Below are 18,046 nucleotides of genomic sequence, written 5' to 3' on the forward strand. Positions count from 1 at the left end.
ATACCACCTACGTAGCTTGCAAGTATGGTTATTAAAAATAATAACATTAGGTGTACTTATATATTGAGAATCTACTTACTTTTCCTATTTATCGGAAGAGCAATAACGATATTTTTTATTAGTTTCGTTGTTTTTGCATCCATCCACACTACAAGCTGTGTTATTTGTTCGTGACGAAGACATTTCTTTCGCATACATTTTGGCATATTCGAGCGCTCGGCGACACGACGTGCGTACGTGAGCGCATGTCACAACCAACTGGCTTGCTTTTGTACCGTGAACGGGACGAGATTCGTAGGCATAAATCCGAGCTCGCGCGGAGAGTTCCATAGGCCTGATATCGGCTATTATTTTACTGTGGATTATGATACAGAAGATGTATTTCTTCCGCAAAAATATGTAGGACTCTTTTTGAGTAGGATAAGATTTTTTATAGCCTACATTGTGTCCCACTGCTGGGCAAAGGCCTCCCCTGTTTTCCGCCACTCGTCACGGCTTTATGCATGCCCCCGCCAGTTGCCACGAAATGAGTCCAGGTCGTCTCGCCATCTCGTTTTTGGCCTTCCTCTGCCTCGGGTGATCTGTGGTGCCCATTCGGTCGCTATTTTGGCCCATCTGTCCGGGTGCATCCTACACATGTGTCCCACCCAATCTCATTTGAGCTTGGCGGCCTTCACACCCACATCTGCGATACCTGTTTTGGAGCGCAGCTCTTCAGCAGGTCTTCACTTAGTCTTAACAGATTCTCAGTGAAGCCTGGTAAGACTAAAACTAAAACTAAAATTAGGTGGCACTAACATTCAAGAAAATATAACAACATAGTAAATAATCACAGCATTTCTATTAAGTAACAAAAACATAAGGATTGATCAATGAATAAAAGTGTCAAAAAGAGGGATAAGCTTTAAGTTTGCCGTAAACCACATTCCTATAGAGTGCGTCAATTCAGAGTAAAATGCAAATTTCTCCAGGATGATAATATTTTCAAAGATGGCAGCGGTTACTCGAGGTTGCTGAATGTCAAATAGTGTGTGTGAAAAAGGACCTTTAATTAACATACCAAATTTCTAAAGATTTCGAGCTTTGTCCTGCTTTGATTATGCTATTAGTGAAATAATGTAATGTAAAGTCACAATTTTTTATTTACTTTTTACTAGGAGGTTTAAAAAATCGTCGTCGGATTAAAGTGTCCCAAAAACTATGCTTGTTTATTTTACTAAAGTATTTTCAAAACGGAACCTATACATATTAAAATACTCTTTATTTATTTGTCTCTGACCTCTATAAGTTGAAATTATGTTCTTCCAAGTTTTCAAGTGTATTCAGCGTTTCACACTTTATTCTTAGGTTTTTATACGAATTAGTGTGTTTCAGTGTACGTACTCGTACATATTAATCACATAAAATGCCGTTATAACAGTCTGTTACCATTTTTTCAATCTTTGGCAGTACTCGCGGTAGACATGAAACCTATAGTGGCGCTTTGTTTCAGTAAGTTAAAGATCTGTGATCTGTGATTTATATAGGTATTATGGACATTTAAAGAAACGGTTTCGCATAAAAAGCTCTCGTTACATACCATGCTTATGTCGAGTCTATTTTTAGATATGGGTTACTCTTACGGGGTAACTCAATTGAAATAGCAGTTCATTTGTAGCTCAAAAAAGTACATTAATACTATTTGTTGTAAAGGGCGCAGAGTTGCTAAACGTATTGCCACTAACAAGCGTATACATATACGAAACAGCTGTCTTTGTAACGCAGAATCTGGAACGGTTCCCGCCATTTAATATTGTAAATAATAGACCTCTTGAACCATATCAAATGACACTACTGCCCCATAAGCTAAAAATAAGAAGAATATAAATAAAACAAGATATGCGTCTTATATTACATGTTTATACAAATACCAAATGAAGAGTAAAAGGGTATAGCCGGGTAAGCATGGCCAAACTGCCCTTAGCGAAAAAAATAATTTCCTTTTACTGGATTATTAACCTCTATCTATGTAGTGCTTTCACCAAAAAAATGCAAAAAAAGAAAAAAAACATCTTTATTTTATTACAGCCAACGTACTAATCCGATTTCTTTACAATTTGGGTATTTTGTTCATACAATAAAGGTCGTTTTCTAAAAAAAAATACCTCTTGAAAAAATAGTAAAAAATTGAGTCGAAAATGTTCAGAAAAATTAAAAATTTACATGCGAGATTGCGACAGTTATCAAATTTACATATTTCATGTAGAATTTAATAATGTCTAACATATATTTTTTTCAAAAATTAAAATCGGGATTAACAGTGTGAAAAACTCGAATTAATAAAAATATATAATGCAATATTGATGAATATTTCAATCATACATTCCAATTCTTACTTCATTTTGGCATACTAAACTTTTGACACTAATTATAATGAAATTGACTTTACGATCATTGTTGTGATAGTTGTGATAGCGAACGGTCTCATAGCGAAGAGTCTCGACCAACACCTAGAGATGTCAGACACAGAAGTCGGTAATCTTGGACACGTAGCATATAATACGTCAGTTTCTCACTCTACGGTCCTGACCTTGATCACCGACAGCTAAGCCCCTGCCCCGCTTCTGGCGGCACCCTGGGTTAGCTTAATCAATTATCAGTCATTTTGACATTTCTATTTGTGAAAAAGAGACAAAGTTAAACAGAAGATTGTAAGAGGTCGCTTGGTCTCTGTTTAACAACTTAAAAAAAACTAAGAGCAATCGATTGGTGGAAGTTCGTCAAGAACTCGAAAGCTAATCAAAATCAACAGCAAAACTGCTCAGAAGCTTTAAGGACTCAAAAGACACAAAACCTGCGCAGTGACAATAATTCTGACGTGACGCTGCAAGTTGAACAAAAACATGTTTCAATTAAGAAAGAAACAAGACGCGGCATGCAGGTTCTGCCAGGAGTCAGAGGAAACAGTAATGCACATTCTCTGTTCCTGCGGACCACTAATAAAAAAGAGTTGGTTCCTACTTAGGGCGGCCAACCTTATGGGGTACAGAACATTACAGCCCAAAGAACATGGAATTTCCTTGACAGAAGATTCAACGGGCATTAGTGATGACTGATGACCTCTGCTCGGTCGATGTGGCACACAAAAATGCCCATAACACAACAATATTATTATATAAGATTGCTATGTGTCATGCACCACACAGTTACGTCACACAAAATGTCCTTATTCAATTCTGTTAATATTAAATAAATGTCTTATGTGGTAGTACTCGAGATAGCATGAAGAAATAAGTTAATTGTCAAAAAAATCGTTTTAACAAGATTATGTCGCTGGTTGTAACAAATTAGTCATACAATTTGCCATTTTGAAAGTCTAATACTACTTAATTAATTTATACTGTGCCTACTGCCCTAGCTGTTTGCCTCGAGGTAGACATGAAGACAATATTGACGCTTAATATTAGTAAGTAAAACTATGTTATTCAAATAAATTCCAGTAGATTGCAGTATTTGCATCCTCTATAAATAATACCTACCAGGCAAAACTTTTACAACGCTTTAAACATTTTATTTATTTCTCGTCACAATCGCCTCTTTTTGATATTAACTCCCGTCGCTGCGATACTTTCGTTTGACATACTAACGAAAAATATGCAAAAAGCTTAACCCGATTAATGCGCTTAACCCTAAATGCGACATGCAGATTCTGCCAGGAGTCCGAGGAGACTGCACTGCACATTCTCTGTTCCTGTGAACCACTAATGTCAAAAAGAAGTACCTAAGTACTTAGGGCGGCATGTATTGCAACCCTATGAGGTACAGAACATTACGGCCCAAAGAATCTGGAACTTCCTGGGTTCCACGGGCATTAGTAATGAACTTTAAAGGGCCATCACAATAGATCACTGCTTGGTCGACATGGCGCTCAAAGGCCCGCAACACCCCAATAATAATAAAAAAATACTCGATTAAAACCAAGAAGTAAGTTGCAGAGCGTATGATATTAAACTTTAATTAAGAAACCGCATTTAATGAAACGAATACATGTTTATAAAACTGCAGATTTAAATAACTGTTAACTGAGTACAGATGTTTTCGCTTCAAATCTTCTTTTTGAGATCGGTAAAATATTTAGCTGACATCATCAGACACAAAAGAAGAAAATTGGCTTACGTACGACACAAAGATACACACAAAACAAATGTTATTTGTTTTACAAGGGGGCAAACTTGTTTTTTAACCGATTGTGCTAATATTGATACCCGAGCAAGCGAAAGATTTCAAAATTGAACCGCGAGCGTAGCGAGTGGTTCGAGAAGTGGAATCTTGAACGGTGTGAGGGTTTCAAGGCACGAGAGTTAAACAAAATTTGCCTCCGAGTGAAACACAACATTTTTCACCACACCAACGCAAGGAAAATACTAGATTTGATTATCTAAATAAACGTAATAAAAAAAATATCAAAAGTCAAAGTCAAAATATTCTTTATTCAAATAGGCCTAGCAACAAGCACTTTTAAATCGTCAAATTTTACAAATATCATCTTAAACTAAATATCAGAGCAATTTATTGATGCAGTTATTATTGTTCTAAAAAAAACATTGAACTATTATAGATATGGTAAACTTAATAATAAGAACTTCAAAAAAGGATCGTCAAACATCAAAATTGTATAAAAATACTAGTCTAGAAACTTTCTAGAATAAAATCTAAATGTCAAAAAATACGGTATATATATATACATAGAATTATTAATTTCATCATTAATAACATAACAATAAATAATTCATTCTTTACAATCACACTTAATCCCACGGTGTTTCATCATTCATGTAGTCTTGTGTGCTATAATAGGCTTTAGAGATAAGCTTACGTTTTACATAATTTTTAAATTTACTAACAGACAATTCAGTTATAATATTAGGAAGTTTATTGTAAAATCTTATACAATTACCCATGAATGATTTCTTAATTTTATGGAGCCTAGTGAAGGGCACTGCGAGCTTATGCTTATTTCTAGTATTAATATTATGTATTTTACAGTTTTTCTTAAAACTGGCAATGTTTTTATATACATACAAAATATTCTCATAAATATATTGACAATGCACTGTCATTATGTTAATGTCCTTAAACTTATCTCTAAGTGTGTCTCTATGGTACATTTTATATATTGCACTATCATTAAAAATTATAATTTAAAAGTCAATTCTACAAGCTAACATGAGGAATCAACTCAAAATTTGCATCTGATTACTTTGCCCCACATGTGAATGAAATTAAACTATCTCATTAATTTTTTAATAATCAAGAGGGCGTTTACTTTCTTACGGCTGTATTTATAGTCGTATTTTACACAAATTTCAATTTCTTTATATAATTTTCTTGCATTACAGTGATTCTGTTAGGGCAAGTGGTAGCGAGGCCACGTGGACCGTGCGGCTGCAAACCGATGTTCGAATTTTGTGCCAACGACTACACCACGTACCACAGCATCTGCGAGTACAAGTGCAAGCATCCCTACACCCCGTTCCATGACTGGTATATTCTGTACGACGGGCCTTGCTTCTCGACGTCGGAGACTACAACTCGTGCGAGTACCACAACTAAACGGAGGCGAAGTACAACTACCTTCAATCGTCCGGACGATTCGTTGACGACGAGTAATAATATAAATGGATAAACTAAATAATTACGTTGCTTGCAAATAAAAATTCTAATGGTGAATAATATAATAAAAAAGAGCTTTATTTCTTTCACACATACTTTAAAAAATATATATTAATTAAAATAAATTAATTTAACTTAAAAAATATGTGGGCCCCTTTCGGGTAAAAGCCTCCCCCAAGCTATTCCACTTCTCTCTATCTTGGGCTGTCTCTAGCCATTTTGGACCCGCTGTTGCTACTAATTCGTCAGACCATCTGCCACGTGGTCAACCTCTGCCTCTTGAGCCCTGCGGCCCAGACCATGGTCTTCTTATGGTCCATCTGTCGTCTCTATATCTGGCAACGTGTCCTACCCATTTCCACTTTCTCTCGAGTGAGAATGTTAAGGCGTCTGTAATTTTAGTTTTTCTTCGGATATCATCATTCCTTACTCTATCCTTTAATTTTAAGCCTAGTAGGCTTCTCTCCATTCGCTTCTGCGTTATTTGTATTTTTTGCCTGGTTGTGTAATCGAACGTTCAAGTTTGACAACCATAGGTGAGGCATGGTAGTATTTCCGAATCCATCATTATTTTTTTGGTAGGCAGAGGGAGTTGTGATTTAAAAATGTCTTTATTAGCCCAGTATTTCTTCCAGCTGTTGTTCCACAAAAATGTTGAATAATACATTATTTTAAATTCCAATAAACAATCGCGTAGTTTCGATTCGTACGCCGATTATAACGACAGCGGAAATATCAAATGTCGTAAGGTGATTTTATATTAAATACCCGGGTACGTACTTAAACTACGTCCCAAAGAGAGATATGGGCACTGTGAATGTATGAATGTTATCTCGCTTTGTGTGGTAGGGCACAGCAAAGCGGATGTCATTCCAGATCTAGAGCAGAGCCCAACTGGGGAAGTACCTCCACCTTACAGAAACCGCAGCCAAATAACACTAGACCCTACTCATAGTGTTGAGTGAGGTTGCCAGAGGTCAACGAGGGTGCGGAAGGTTGGCAATGCGCATGTGACTCCTCTGGAGATACACACCCTCTGAGATTGAGAATACATGGCTTACACGCAATTAGGACCAAATTAAGGTATTGATATGATTTCCAGCTTGCTGGCAATAATTCCTCAAAACGTTTTATGGATCTAATTTGATTGGCCTAAATCAAGAAATTATTAGTAATTTAACCATTTTCTAACACCGTATTCTTATTTAGATAATCTTTAAATAAACCAGTTTTTCCAAACCGTTATCATGTACTTGGCGCAAAACCTTTTAATATCGGTTTCGTTCGTAAAGCCGTTATTTTTAAACCGTGTATTAGGAGAACATTTCCATAAAGTTATTGTCAGATTAACCGGTTTAGAACCAATAAAAACCGGTTTCTTCCTATGTGGGTGTCTTTGTTTATGCGACACACTACTAGGCTAGACGGTCGTTTCGTCGCTCGTCGAATAAACTGGTTTATTTAGATTAAAATAAAGTTCTTAAAACGTTTGCGTTCTTATGAAAGATCAGAGTAATACCAAAATAAATCGGTATTTACCGATATTTGTAAAACCCGGGGGGGGGGGTCCGGTTTATACGGAGAAATACTTTAGAAGGACGGCGAATGAAACACACGTAATTCGAGACTGTCATTTATTTTGTATCTGCCGGTTGGCGGCAGAAAACCAAAGTACCTACATGTTTATACAATATACAGCATTCTCCCCTTACAGTTTTTTATAATTTTATAACAGCTGTAAGTGACAGGACACAATAAAAACTATATACCTATTACTAAATCTACTTAACAGATTTTGTACATTTAATGTACCTACTGACGTAAGGAGGTATATTTATGTACACATGCAAATTTATATACTTACAACTATACTAAACAAATTGTTTAAACCTCGACACTTACACACCCGTCAACAAGTATACAAAATTGAATCTTATGAGTTACATATGAACACTTCAATTGTATACGGTAGGATGTTAAAGGTACAGCAACTTAATATTTAAGGCAAACCGATACATTAAAGTAACAAATACAAATATGTATTCTACGTGTCTAAAAGTGAAACCGAATGGTTTAATCTATTTCAAAACCATATCTTTTAGGTGGAACGTGTATCCTTTTTGGTCTCGGCACGCGGGTGTCGTCTGGTGGCGATACAAGCGGTGACCGGGTCGGGGTCGGGGTGCGCGCGCCCCCGGCCGCCGCGGGGCTCGCGGGCGCAGGCGCGGCCGCGGACGTAGGCGCGGGCGCGGACGACCTACTTTGCTCCTCCTGCGCAGGAGTTGACTCAGGGGAAGGGGCGGATCCAGTTGCATAGCTATCGATAGCGATATCGTTAGCTTCATCTCGCACGATCGAATAATCGCGGTGCATCTGGTCTACATGTTTTTTATATACTTTACCGCCGCTCCGAATGTAATACGTTAATGGTCCGACACGTTCGCATACGGTACCGGTTTCCCACGCAAAGTTATTATTTTTATATACTTTAAAATATACCCGATCTCCTACGGCGAATTCTCTCAAAGAACCTTTTTTATTATTCATTTGTGCGATTTGCTTACGTCGCACCGTCTCGTTGACGCTAGGCCGCAGAAGGTCAAAGGTCGTACGCACCTCCCTCTTTAACATTAGGCTCGCCGGTGTTTTACCAGTTATCGTGTGTGGGGTCGCTCTGTAAATAGATAAGAAATCTTCCAAGGCAGCATCCAGATCAACCTTATCCCGCATAGCTTTTTTTAATGCCGTTTTAATGATTTTTACGCAATTCTCGGCGCATCCATTGCTACTAGGTTTGTAAGGTGTCACTGTTATATGATGAACACCTTTGTTTTGTAAATAACACACGAATTCATTGCTATTGAATGGTGGCCCGTTGTCAGACACGAGTTCGAGTGGAAACCCGAATTGACTAAAAACATGACGCAATTTAGCGATTGTGGATTTGGCGGAGGTGCCCGGGACGCGAAACGCTTCGATCCATTTCGAATGAGCATCAACAATAACGAAATAATATAATGTATTATTAGTCAATGAAAAAAAATCGCAATGCAAACGGTACCACGTTTCTTGCGGCCATACCCATGGATGCAGGGGCGCCGGCGCGGGCGCCGCGCGCTCCCGCGCGCACGTGTCGCACGCGCGACACACGCGCTCGATATCGGCGTCGATGCTAGGCCAATACACATAGTTGCGCGCCAAACTCTTACATTTCACCATGCCTTGGTGAGTTTCGTGCAACTGATTTAATATCTGTTCACGTAAACTAGTCGGGATAATTACACGATGTCCGTATAAAACACAACCTTGCTCGACGCTCAAATATTGTCTTATATTAAAATACGGCTTGAGATCTTCGCTGTTACAGTACAACCAATTTGTTTTTATCGCGTTAGTAAGTTGTTGTAAAGTTTGATCCAACGTCGTGCTCTTCGCGATGCTTTTGTAGTTTATCGGGGCCGAGTCTTCTACAAAATGTAGGTACGTATCGACACGGGATCGAACATTATCATCTGGAACCGGTATTCTGGACAAACTATCTGCCAAGCAATTATGTTGTGTACCAATACATTTCACTTCATAATTATATGCGCCTAATATTATTGCCCATCTTTGAAGTCGGCTCGCAGCCATGAGCGGTATCCCTTTTTTTTCGCTAAATATTGATGCCAACGGTTTACAATCCGTGACAAGAGTAAATTTCCTGCCAAAAATATAGTCGTGAAATTTGGTTACCCCAAAAATAACCGCTAATCCCTCTCGACAAATCTGCGCGTAATTCTTTTCGGCGGCGCTGAGCGTGCGCGATGCGTGCAGCACGGCGTGCTCGCGGCCGTCGGGGCCGCGCTGCGCTAGCACAGCGGCGACGCCGCCCGGCGCCGCGTCACATGTCACCGACGTCGGCCGTGCGTCGTCAAAGTGCGCGAGCACGGGAGCCTTCGCTAGTAACCGTTTTACTTTTTTGAATGCCGCGTCGCACGCCGAGCTCCACACAAACTCGTTCTCAGTTTTTAGAAGTTCGTATAGCGGACTCAATATGTCACTTAGGTTACTTAAAAATTTACCATAATAATTTACTAAGCCTAGAAAAGCTTTTAACTCTTTTACGTTGGTAGGCAAAGGTGTATTATTAACAGCGTCTACCTTATTTATTTCTGTATGTAACCCGTCGGCGTCAATAATATACCCGAGATATGACACCGACATTTGAAAAAAACTACACTTATTTGGAGCAACACGTAAACCGCAATCTGACAAAATACTGAAAACTTTTAACAATCGTTGCCAGTGGTCCTCGAAATCTACACCCGACACGTTCAAATCATCTAAATAACAAGTAACATACCGCATTCTAAATAATTTATCCATTATTCTTTGAAACTTGTTTGGGGCACATTTAATACCGAACGGTAACCTATTATAACAAAACATGCCATGTAACGTGACTATAGTACATAACTTTCTCGAATCATCATCTAATTCAATTTGCAGATACGCTTGACTAAGATCTATTTTACTGAAATATTTCCCGCCCTGGAGTGATGAAAATATGTCATCAATGCGCGGAATAGGGTACTTGTCATCGATTAAAACCGGGTTAACCGTTGTTTTAAAGTCTCCACAGAGCCGAACGTCCCCATTTTTCTTGATGACCGGCACCACGGGTGTCCCCCAGTCACTCCACTCCACAGGCGAGATGATGCCCTCGCGCTGCAGCCGCGCCAGCTCGGCCTCAACGGCGGGGCGCAGCGCGAACGGCACAGGCCGGGGCCGCCGCCACACGGGCGTTGCGTCACTATTTATATCTAATCTTAATTTCGTTTTGTTGAAAGTGCCAATACCGTCCGCAAAAACGTTAGGAAATAGCTTTATTAGTTTTTTACAGATATCTTCACTACTAAGTTTTACGTTCACGGAGTTCACATTATCGTTATAATTTATGCGCGGAAATTGTATACCGAAAGCCCTCAACCAATTACGGCCTAGCAACGGTGGACTGGAATGGTTATCATAGACAATCAATTTTAAACCATTTACCGTTTGGTTACCGAGTTGTACCGTACAAATAATTTTACCTTTTGGTTTCACCTTTTGACCACTGTACATTGTTAAATTCGACTCGTATGGGTATAGCTTACAATTGCCAAAATGTTTCTTGTACGTACTAAAAGATATAACGCTAATAGCGGAGCCAGTGTCACCTTCCATCATTAACGGAACGTTATTGACGTTTACCTTAACCATCCACTTAGTATCTGGTTCAGCATCGTCGTCGCTCAGCTGATAGACTTGCAGGGGCCCGTCCTCGGATTCAGACCCGTCTGATTGCAATCCATCGATCCCCTCAGTGATGACGCGATGTACTCTTTTGGGATCTCTTCTAAAGCGACACATTTTGGCGATATGGCCTACATCACCGCACACATAACACTCACTATTTTTAAACGAACACTGCTGCTCCGGATGCCGTCCGTCACAACGATAGCACTGTCCTCCGGACGATGTCGACCCTCCTCGGCCGTAGTCGCCGTAGCCTCGACGCTGAGGCCTGTGGCGCGAGCCTCGAGCCCGCGCACCGCTGCTGCCGCCGCCTCGCTGGCGCGGCGCGCCGCCGCTGACCGCGAACACGGGCTCCGCTTCGCCGCGGTTGCCCGACGCGGTTGCCGGCTGCTGACCCAGCCCCGCTGGCTTGGAGTCTCGAACGGCCGCCTCCAGCGACAACGCCAATTCCGTGGCGCGTTTGAACGTGAGCTCGTCGTCCTCTGTGAGCATTCGCTGTCGAATGCGCTCGCTTTGTAACCCGTAAACAAATTGGTCCCGTAAGTTTTCCTTCAAAATTCTGTTATCCGAAAACTTACAATGCTTACTCAATTTCTTCAATTGCACGAGGTACTCGCTTATGGTTTGACCTTCGACTTGTTTACATGCCCTAAAGATCATTCTCTCAGCGATTATTGACCTTTTTGGTGAAAGATGTTCGTCGACTAAGGTTACGATTGTGTCGAAACTAACATTTTCGGGTGTATCCGGGTAGCACAGGTCTATGATTAAATCCAAAGGCTCGGTGCCCACTACCGCAACTAGGTATTTCGAAAAATCAGCAACTTTCACATCTTGTATAGCGAACCACGCCTTTAATCTGCTGACGTAGGTCGACCATACGTCGACATTCATTTTGAACTCTTTAAGGGCACTAAGGTCAGGTTTTTTATCTTCAGCCATGATTTTTGAACTTAAACACTTGCTAAACACCCAATTTATTAACCGGACTCGTCGCCAAATGGTTTATACGGGGAAATACTTTAGAAGGACGGCGAATGAAACACACGTAATTCGAGACTGTCATTTATTTTGTATCTGCCGGTTGGCGGCAGAAAACCAAAGTACCTACATGTTTATACAATATACAGCAAGTCTTACTCGATATTTATATATTAAAGTAAAATATATTGTGTGACATGTAGGAAGGATGGGAGAAGATCGTGCTGTAAAGAGGGAATATTTGGGTCGACCGACTGGACGCCGTCCTGTAGGTCATCCTAAGTCTCGGTGGGCGGATAGAGTGAAGCCCTACCTTCACTCTATCCACCCACCGAGACTTAGGATGACCGCGATATATAACCGCGAAAATCGAAGTTCGTCAATTGCCGGCATTTTTCTCTGTCACTCTAATTCTACGTCTTCTCAGTGAGAGTAAAAAAGAAAAATCCCCGCAATTTGCGAATTTCGATTTTAGCGGTAGGCCCCCTGATCTCCGTGAGCTGGGCATCAATGAATGCTGGCGAGAATCCGCGCAGGACCCGGTATAAAAAATTGCCTGCTCTTGTGTTGGAGTTTCTGTTCCTGCTTTGTGTTGTGCCAAGTTAGTTTATGTGACATATAGGTACGAAATCAATTAATTAAACAGGTTTCAATGTGCTAATTAACACTCTGGGCTGGGACTTAATGAAGTCTACTTAATAATGACTTATCAAAGTCAGTCATACCAATAGACATCGCTAAACAGATATTCGTCATTAAACAAGTTAATTGAGGCGAAAGTGAACGACCGCCCTGAAACCGCCTTTCCATACAAACACAGTCCCCATTTTCCTCTTCGTATATATATATATATATATATTTGTTTTCTTCTAGCTTTTACTCCCTGCCAATTTGCACAGGGTGATCGCCAATGTCGGTGTTGACTTTCACACCTTCGTATATTTATATTATTGAAAATATTTTGACAAAATTTGTTATATATTAACCACAGCTATATGCCTTGGTTTTGTTTCGAATTGTAAATTATTACGAGTATAGAAGTAGATACCTAAAAAATTGTATAGATTTTTTTTTTCTAAAAAGTTAAACAAAGGTGCGTAGCTATGGTTAATTTAAAATAAATTTGTAAAAAAAATTCCATATCCAGGGATAAAATTGGGGACTACGATTGTATGGATAATCGGCCGTCGACTTTCCTCTTAAACAGAATAACAAAAATTATGAAAGTACATCAGGAACTCGAGTTCCAGTTCGTTGCTTCAGAGTGCACAGAGCACAGCCAATATAAAAAGCAAGTTTTTACTTACTTTTTATATTGGCTTCTTGTGAAAAACTATATGCAATTGTTTTCTTATTGGTTCGTACTATTTATGGCCACTGGGCCCACAACTGTCTTATTCGTAAGCATTATAAATATTAATTTTAAAACTAAAAATATATAGAAACTTATTTCTGATAGCTAATGTTTTTTTTTCGGTCATTTATTATTAGGCCAGTCATATCTAACACTAGGAATTCGCAAAGTAATGACTAATTCTGATTATTTAATATATTATTAAGATCACTCCTAGTAGTTTATACCCAAGGTAGCTGCTTCGAAAGACCTATGCTAAGTTTGCACCACTCGAGAAACTGCGTATATTTCGCACTTTTTTAGGTATTTTGAATATAAGTCCTAAATTATGCAGTTTTTTTTTATAAAATCTATTATAAAGTAGACTAAATTTGCTACAGTTTGTGACTAAAACCAGCTCTGTAGGTTCATATCCCCAAAAAAATACGTTTTCTTATTATTTTAAGACTTTAGTGCATACTTCGGAGTTTCTTGTACTATTGTAATGTACTTTTTGTATTATTTTCTTGTATTTCAGTGATTCTGTCAGGGCTAGCGGTAGCGAGTAGCGAACCCACGTGGACCGTGCGGCTGCAAACCGGCGTTCCAATATTGCGCCAACGACTACACCACGTACCACAGCATCTGCGGGTACAAGTGCAAACATCCCTCCACCACGTTCCATGACTTATAAACCAGTCTGTTCGAGGGGCCTTGTGTTTCGGCCCCAGAGAGTACAACTGAGCGGAGTACTACAGCTGTGCAGAGGAGAACCACAACTGAAGATTGGTTTCTCTTAAATCCAGTTTTTGGAGACTAGACTTATTATTTATAAAATTTTATGTTGCAATTCGTAAACTTCAAATCTCAAAAGAACTCAAAATGAACTTAATATATTTAAATTTACTATTTAATCTCATACGTTCAATAAAGCCCGGAACTGGGCCTTTGTACTCCCAATGATAGTGGGCCTTCTTCGCCCTAGTATTAGTGCAAGAAAAATAGATAATATTTAATATATAAGTACCGTTATACATACAATTATAAATTTTCCCTTCCTCATACAGTTCGATAACTTCTGTTCGCACCCTTATACATTACAACATCGAGTAAATCAAGAAACTCGATAAAAACAAAGTCTTTTTTGGAAAAAATAACATCAAGTGTAGCCGCAACCCGCAACCTCCCTTTCTGACTGTATGTATTGGATACTTCATACTACTGACAAAGTAGCGGCGTGTGCGAAGTCAAGCATTTTTGCCAGCTCGTTATACCTGCAGCTTCTATGTGTGCGTGATGTATTGAACAAATATAACTAGTGCAACTTTTTTTTAATGCTGGGCCTTTTTACCCGTCGGGCTTTTATATGCCTCACCTACCTTATCAACTAAAGCTATGAAGGGTCGTTTCATTTTGTTCGAATTTAAAATTATGTTTAAATGAAAAATATTTTCGCTTCTAACTTATATATAACCAAAAAATCCAATTAATTAAATTAAATTAAATGTCAATATCCAGGGAGGAAATTGGGGACTACGTTTGTATGGAGAAATGGCGGCCGTCCCCTTTCCTCTTAAACACAGTCAGCACACTTATAAAACTACATCAGGAACTTGAGTTAGAGTTCCTTGCCACTTCAGAGTGCACAGAGCACAATGGCTCGTGGGATCTGGCAGTCCATCCTGTGTTGTAAGTTTTTACTTACTTTTTATATTGGCCTTTTATGAAAAACCATATACTATCATTTCCTCATTGGATCATACTATTTATGGCCGCTGGACCCGGAACTGTCTTATTAGCACACACTTTAAACACTTTGATTATGCGATCGTATCGAAAATACACGCTGTATATTATGTTTGCAAAATCTGACTAGAGTACCTAGTCGTATCGTTCCTTCTTGTAATGTTATTCAGTATTTTACAATTGATAATCACGTTTCACGTGTAACATACTTGTAGCTGCAAAGAAAAATGTCATTAGCGCGATGTAGAACATTCCGTATTTTCTCTCCAACGGTACAATCAAACATGTAACTTGTATATATTTGTATAATCACCGTCAAAAATCCTTTCTTTTGGTATCCCACTCAATAGGTTTAGGTAATTCATTTATCAAATGGATACTTTAACAGATAAGTTGTATATATTTTTGGAATAGGCTTTCAAAATAGCTCGTAAACGGTGGCCCGTTTTCTTGAGCTAGAGAGAAAAATGGGGACTACGTTTGTATGAAGAAGCGATAGTTTACTTCCTTCTTAAGATGTACCAATTTGGCTCTCAAATATCTTCAATGAAAATTACAGGTTACAGAAAAATCGACGTATTTAAATATCAAATACTTTTAAACATTTCCTCATTGTTTTCTTAGGTGTAATCGCAAAAAAAAATGTTTTTTTGTAATTTAATACGGTAATTTAAAATTATTAATTTACTATTCTATTTCTTGGATTTCAGTGGTCATGTTAGGGCTCGTGATTGCGAGCCCACGTAGACCGTGCGGCTGCTTAAATACCTTCGAATTTTGCGCCAACGACTACACCACGTACCTTAGCATCTGCGAGTACAAGTGCAAACATCCCTCCATCCCGTTCCATGACTGGTTTATACTGTACAACGGGCCTTGTGTTTCGACGTTGGAGAATACAACTGAGCGGAGATCTACAACTGAGGGGAAGCCTATAACTGAGCACAGTACTACAACTACGGCGATGAATACAAGTGAATACAACAGGCATACCACTCCGCCTCCGCCTACAACTGAGCTGTGGACTACAATTACGCAGAGGAATACAACTGAGTGGAGGCCGGAATATGAGAAGCGTACAACTTGGCGGTGGCCTACACCTACGCGGTGGCCTATTACTAATCGGAGGACTACAACTACGCAGACGAATACAACTGAGTGGTGGCCGAAATACGACAAGCATACAACCGAGCGGAGGCCTACAACTAAGTGGGGGCCTACAACTTTGCGGTGGAGTAAAACTACGCAGAGGAATGCGAATAAGTGGCCGGCGATTTCTAAAAATCATGTGATCGGATAGGCTTACTATTTATAATATTTATGTTGTGCATCATAAACATGGAGCATTTTATTCTACATTGTGGCAGGCCGATATACTATTATTTAAAATTAATCCAAGATACCCTCTCCCCCTTTTACTATTTTATAAAAGTTTATAGCGACCAAGTGGGCCATGTGCGTCGTCGTCACGTCGTGATATAAAAAGTCACCGAGGCAAAAAAGGATAATTTATAAATTACACTGACGTCGGTGATGACATATTTTTCTTTACCGTTTCGAAAAGAGTTACCGTCCACTAATAATTATCATCGGTTAAAGTTTCTGAAACAAATTATTCTGTTAAATATTTCCGAAATATAATTTAAATGTATTATGTTTTTTTTTCTAGTCTGGCTGATCTAATACGTATTTTTTTTTTGGAAAATATAAGTTATCATCCTCAGTTCACACAGTATTTTGTTCTTATTTATTTTGATTGCTTTAATATTTGTTAAAATCCTACTGTGCTTGAATGTACGAAACAAATTAGTTACACAAATTTTATAAAAGTCTAATTATATTTAATCAATCTCTACTCTTGCATTACTCGAGGTAGACATGAAGACAATATTACCGTTTATACTTATACTAAACGCTAATATTATTGTCTTCATGTCTACCTAACATGTTATTTATATCGTTACCGATAATTTGTTTGATAATTATCGTTACCGATAATTAAGAATGAGTGTTATCCTTAAAAAATAGACCCATGAAAGAGAGACAACCCCACCATACATTGTGTTGTTATAGCTGAAACCGATTAGGCAGCATTTTCGATTAAAGCTCTTAGCCAGCGTGATTAATTCCGACAACATTGTTATATTTCAAACAATTTACACAAAACCTTAACAAGTTATATACATACACCTTCCTCAAGAATCAATCTATTGATAGATGACAGTCGTATGAAAATCCGTTCAGTATAGTTTTATAAGATGGAGTACTTGACGTTTTCCCCTAGATTTGCGGATGCTAGGTTGCGTGACAGTCGTGCACATAGCGAATACCGTTTTCTTGCATTTTAGCGATTCTGTCAGGTCTAGTGGTAGTGAGTCCACGTGGCCCGTGCGGCTGCAAACCGATGTTCCAATATTGCGCCAACGACTACACCATTTACCACAGCATCTGCGAGTACAAGTGCAAACATCCCTCCACACCGTTCCATGACTGGTATATCCTGTACAACGGGCCTTGTTTTTCGACGTCGGAGACTACAACTGAGCGGTTAACTACAACTAAGCGCCTGACTACAAATGGCCGGCGTACAATTAAACATATTCGGAGGAGTACTCCTCCGCCTTTTGACGAGTGGATGACAATATCCAATTCAATAATGGGAGGATAGATTTTGACAAGACAAGTGCAAACATCCCTCCACACCGTTCTATGACTGGTATATCCTGTACGTCGGGCCTTATTTTACGTCGGAGACTACAACTCCTGCGAGTGCTACAACTAAACCGACAACTACAACTAAGCCCACGACTACAAATACTCTTACCACAAGAGGCAGGCCAACGCCCAGATACAGGAACGGTCCAGTCCAGTCTAGGTCCACGCCGTCTACGACAACTGCAAGTCGATGGCCATAAGAGGATTATAGTTATATAGCTGGCAACGCCATAGATAGACTTATCATGTTAATAAATGGTGCATAAAAAAACTTTTAATATTCATATTGTCATAAAGGGATTTTTATTTATTTATTTATTTATTTTCATCACTCTTGCT

General features: G+C 39.1%; 3 protein-coding genes across 5 annotated transcripts in view; 2 read left to right on the forward strand and 1 right to left on the reverse strand.

Annotated features, from left to right (window-relative positions):
- Window positions 1-18,046, reverse strand: part of LOC133516507 (uncharacterized) — a 219,751-nt gene that overhangs the window by 118,597 nt on the left and 83,108 nt on the right. The gene's annotated exons all lie outside the window — the stretch shown is intronic.
- On the forward strand, window positions 1,366-5,724 carry LOC133516508 (uncharacterized). 2 transcript variants are annotated; one of them, XM_061849494.1, is made up of 2 exons: window positions 1,366-1,491; window positions 5,379-5,724. In XM_061849494.1, the coding sequence occupies exons 1-2, from the start codon at window positions 1,464-1,466 to the stop codon at window positions 5,663-5,665; spliced, it is 315 nt and encodes a 104-aa protein (XP_061705478.1). In that variant the 5' UTR covers window positions 1,366-1,463; the 3' UTR covers window positions 5,666-5,724. The 2 variants fall into 2 exon arrangements, with proteins under 2 accessions (XP_061705478.1, XP_061705479.1); XM_061849495.1 differs by lacking the exon at window positions 1,366-1,491 and adding an exon at window positions 3,369-3,445.
- LOC133516505 (uncharacterized) lies at window positions 13,703-16,727 on the forward strand. Its single transcript, XM_061849491.1, has 2 exons — window positions 13,703-14,935; window positions 15,703-16,727. The coding sequence occupies exons 1-2, from the start codon at window positions 14,902-14,904 to the stop codon at window positions 16,290-16,292; spliced, it is 624 nt and encodes a 207-aa protein (XP_061705475.1). The 5' UTR covers window positions 13,703-14,901; the 3' UTR covers window positions 16,293-16,727.

This window comes from Cydia pomonella, chromosome 3 (assembly GCF_033807575.1).
Source record: "Cydia pomonella isolate Wapato2018A chromosome 3, ilCydPomo1, whole genome shotgun sequence".
Classification (NCBI taxonomy): Eukaryota; Metazoa; Arthropoda; class Insecta; order Lepidoptera; family Tortricidae; genus Cydia; species Cydia pomonella.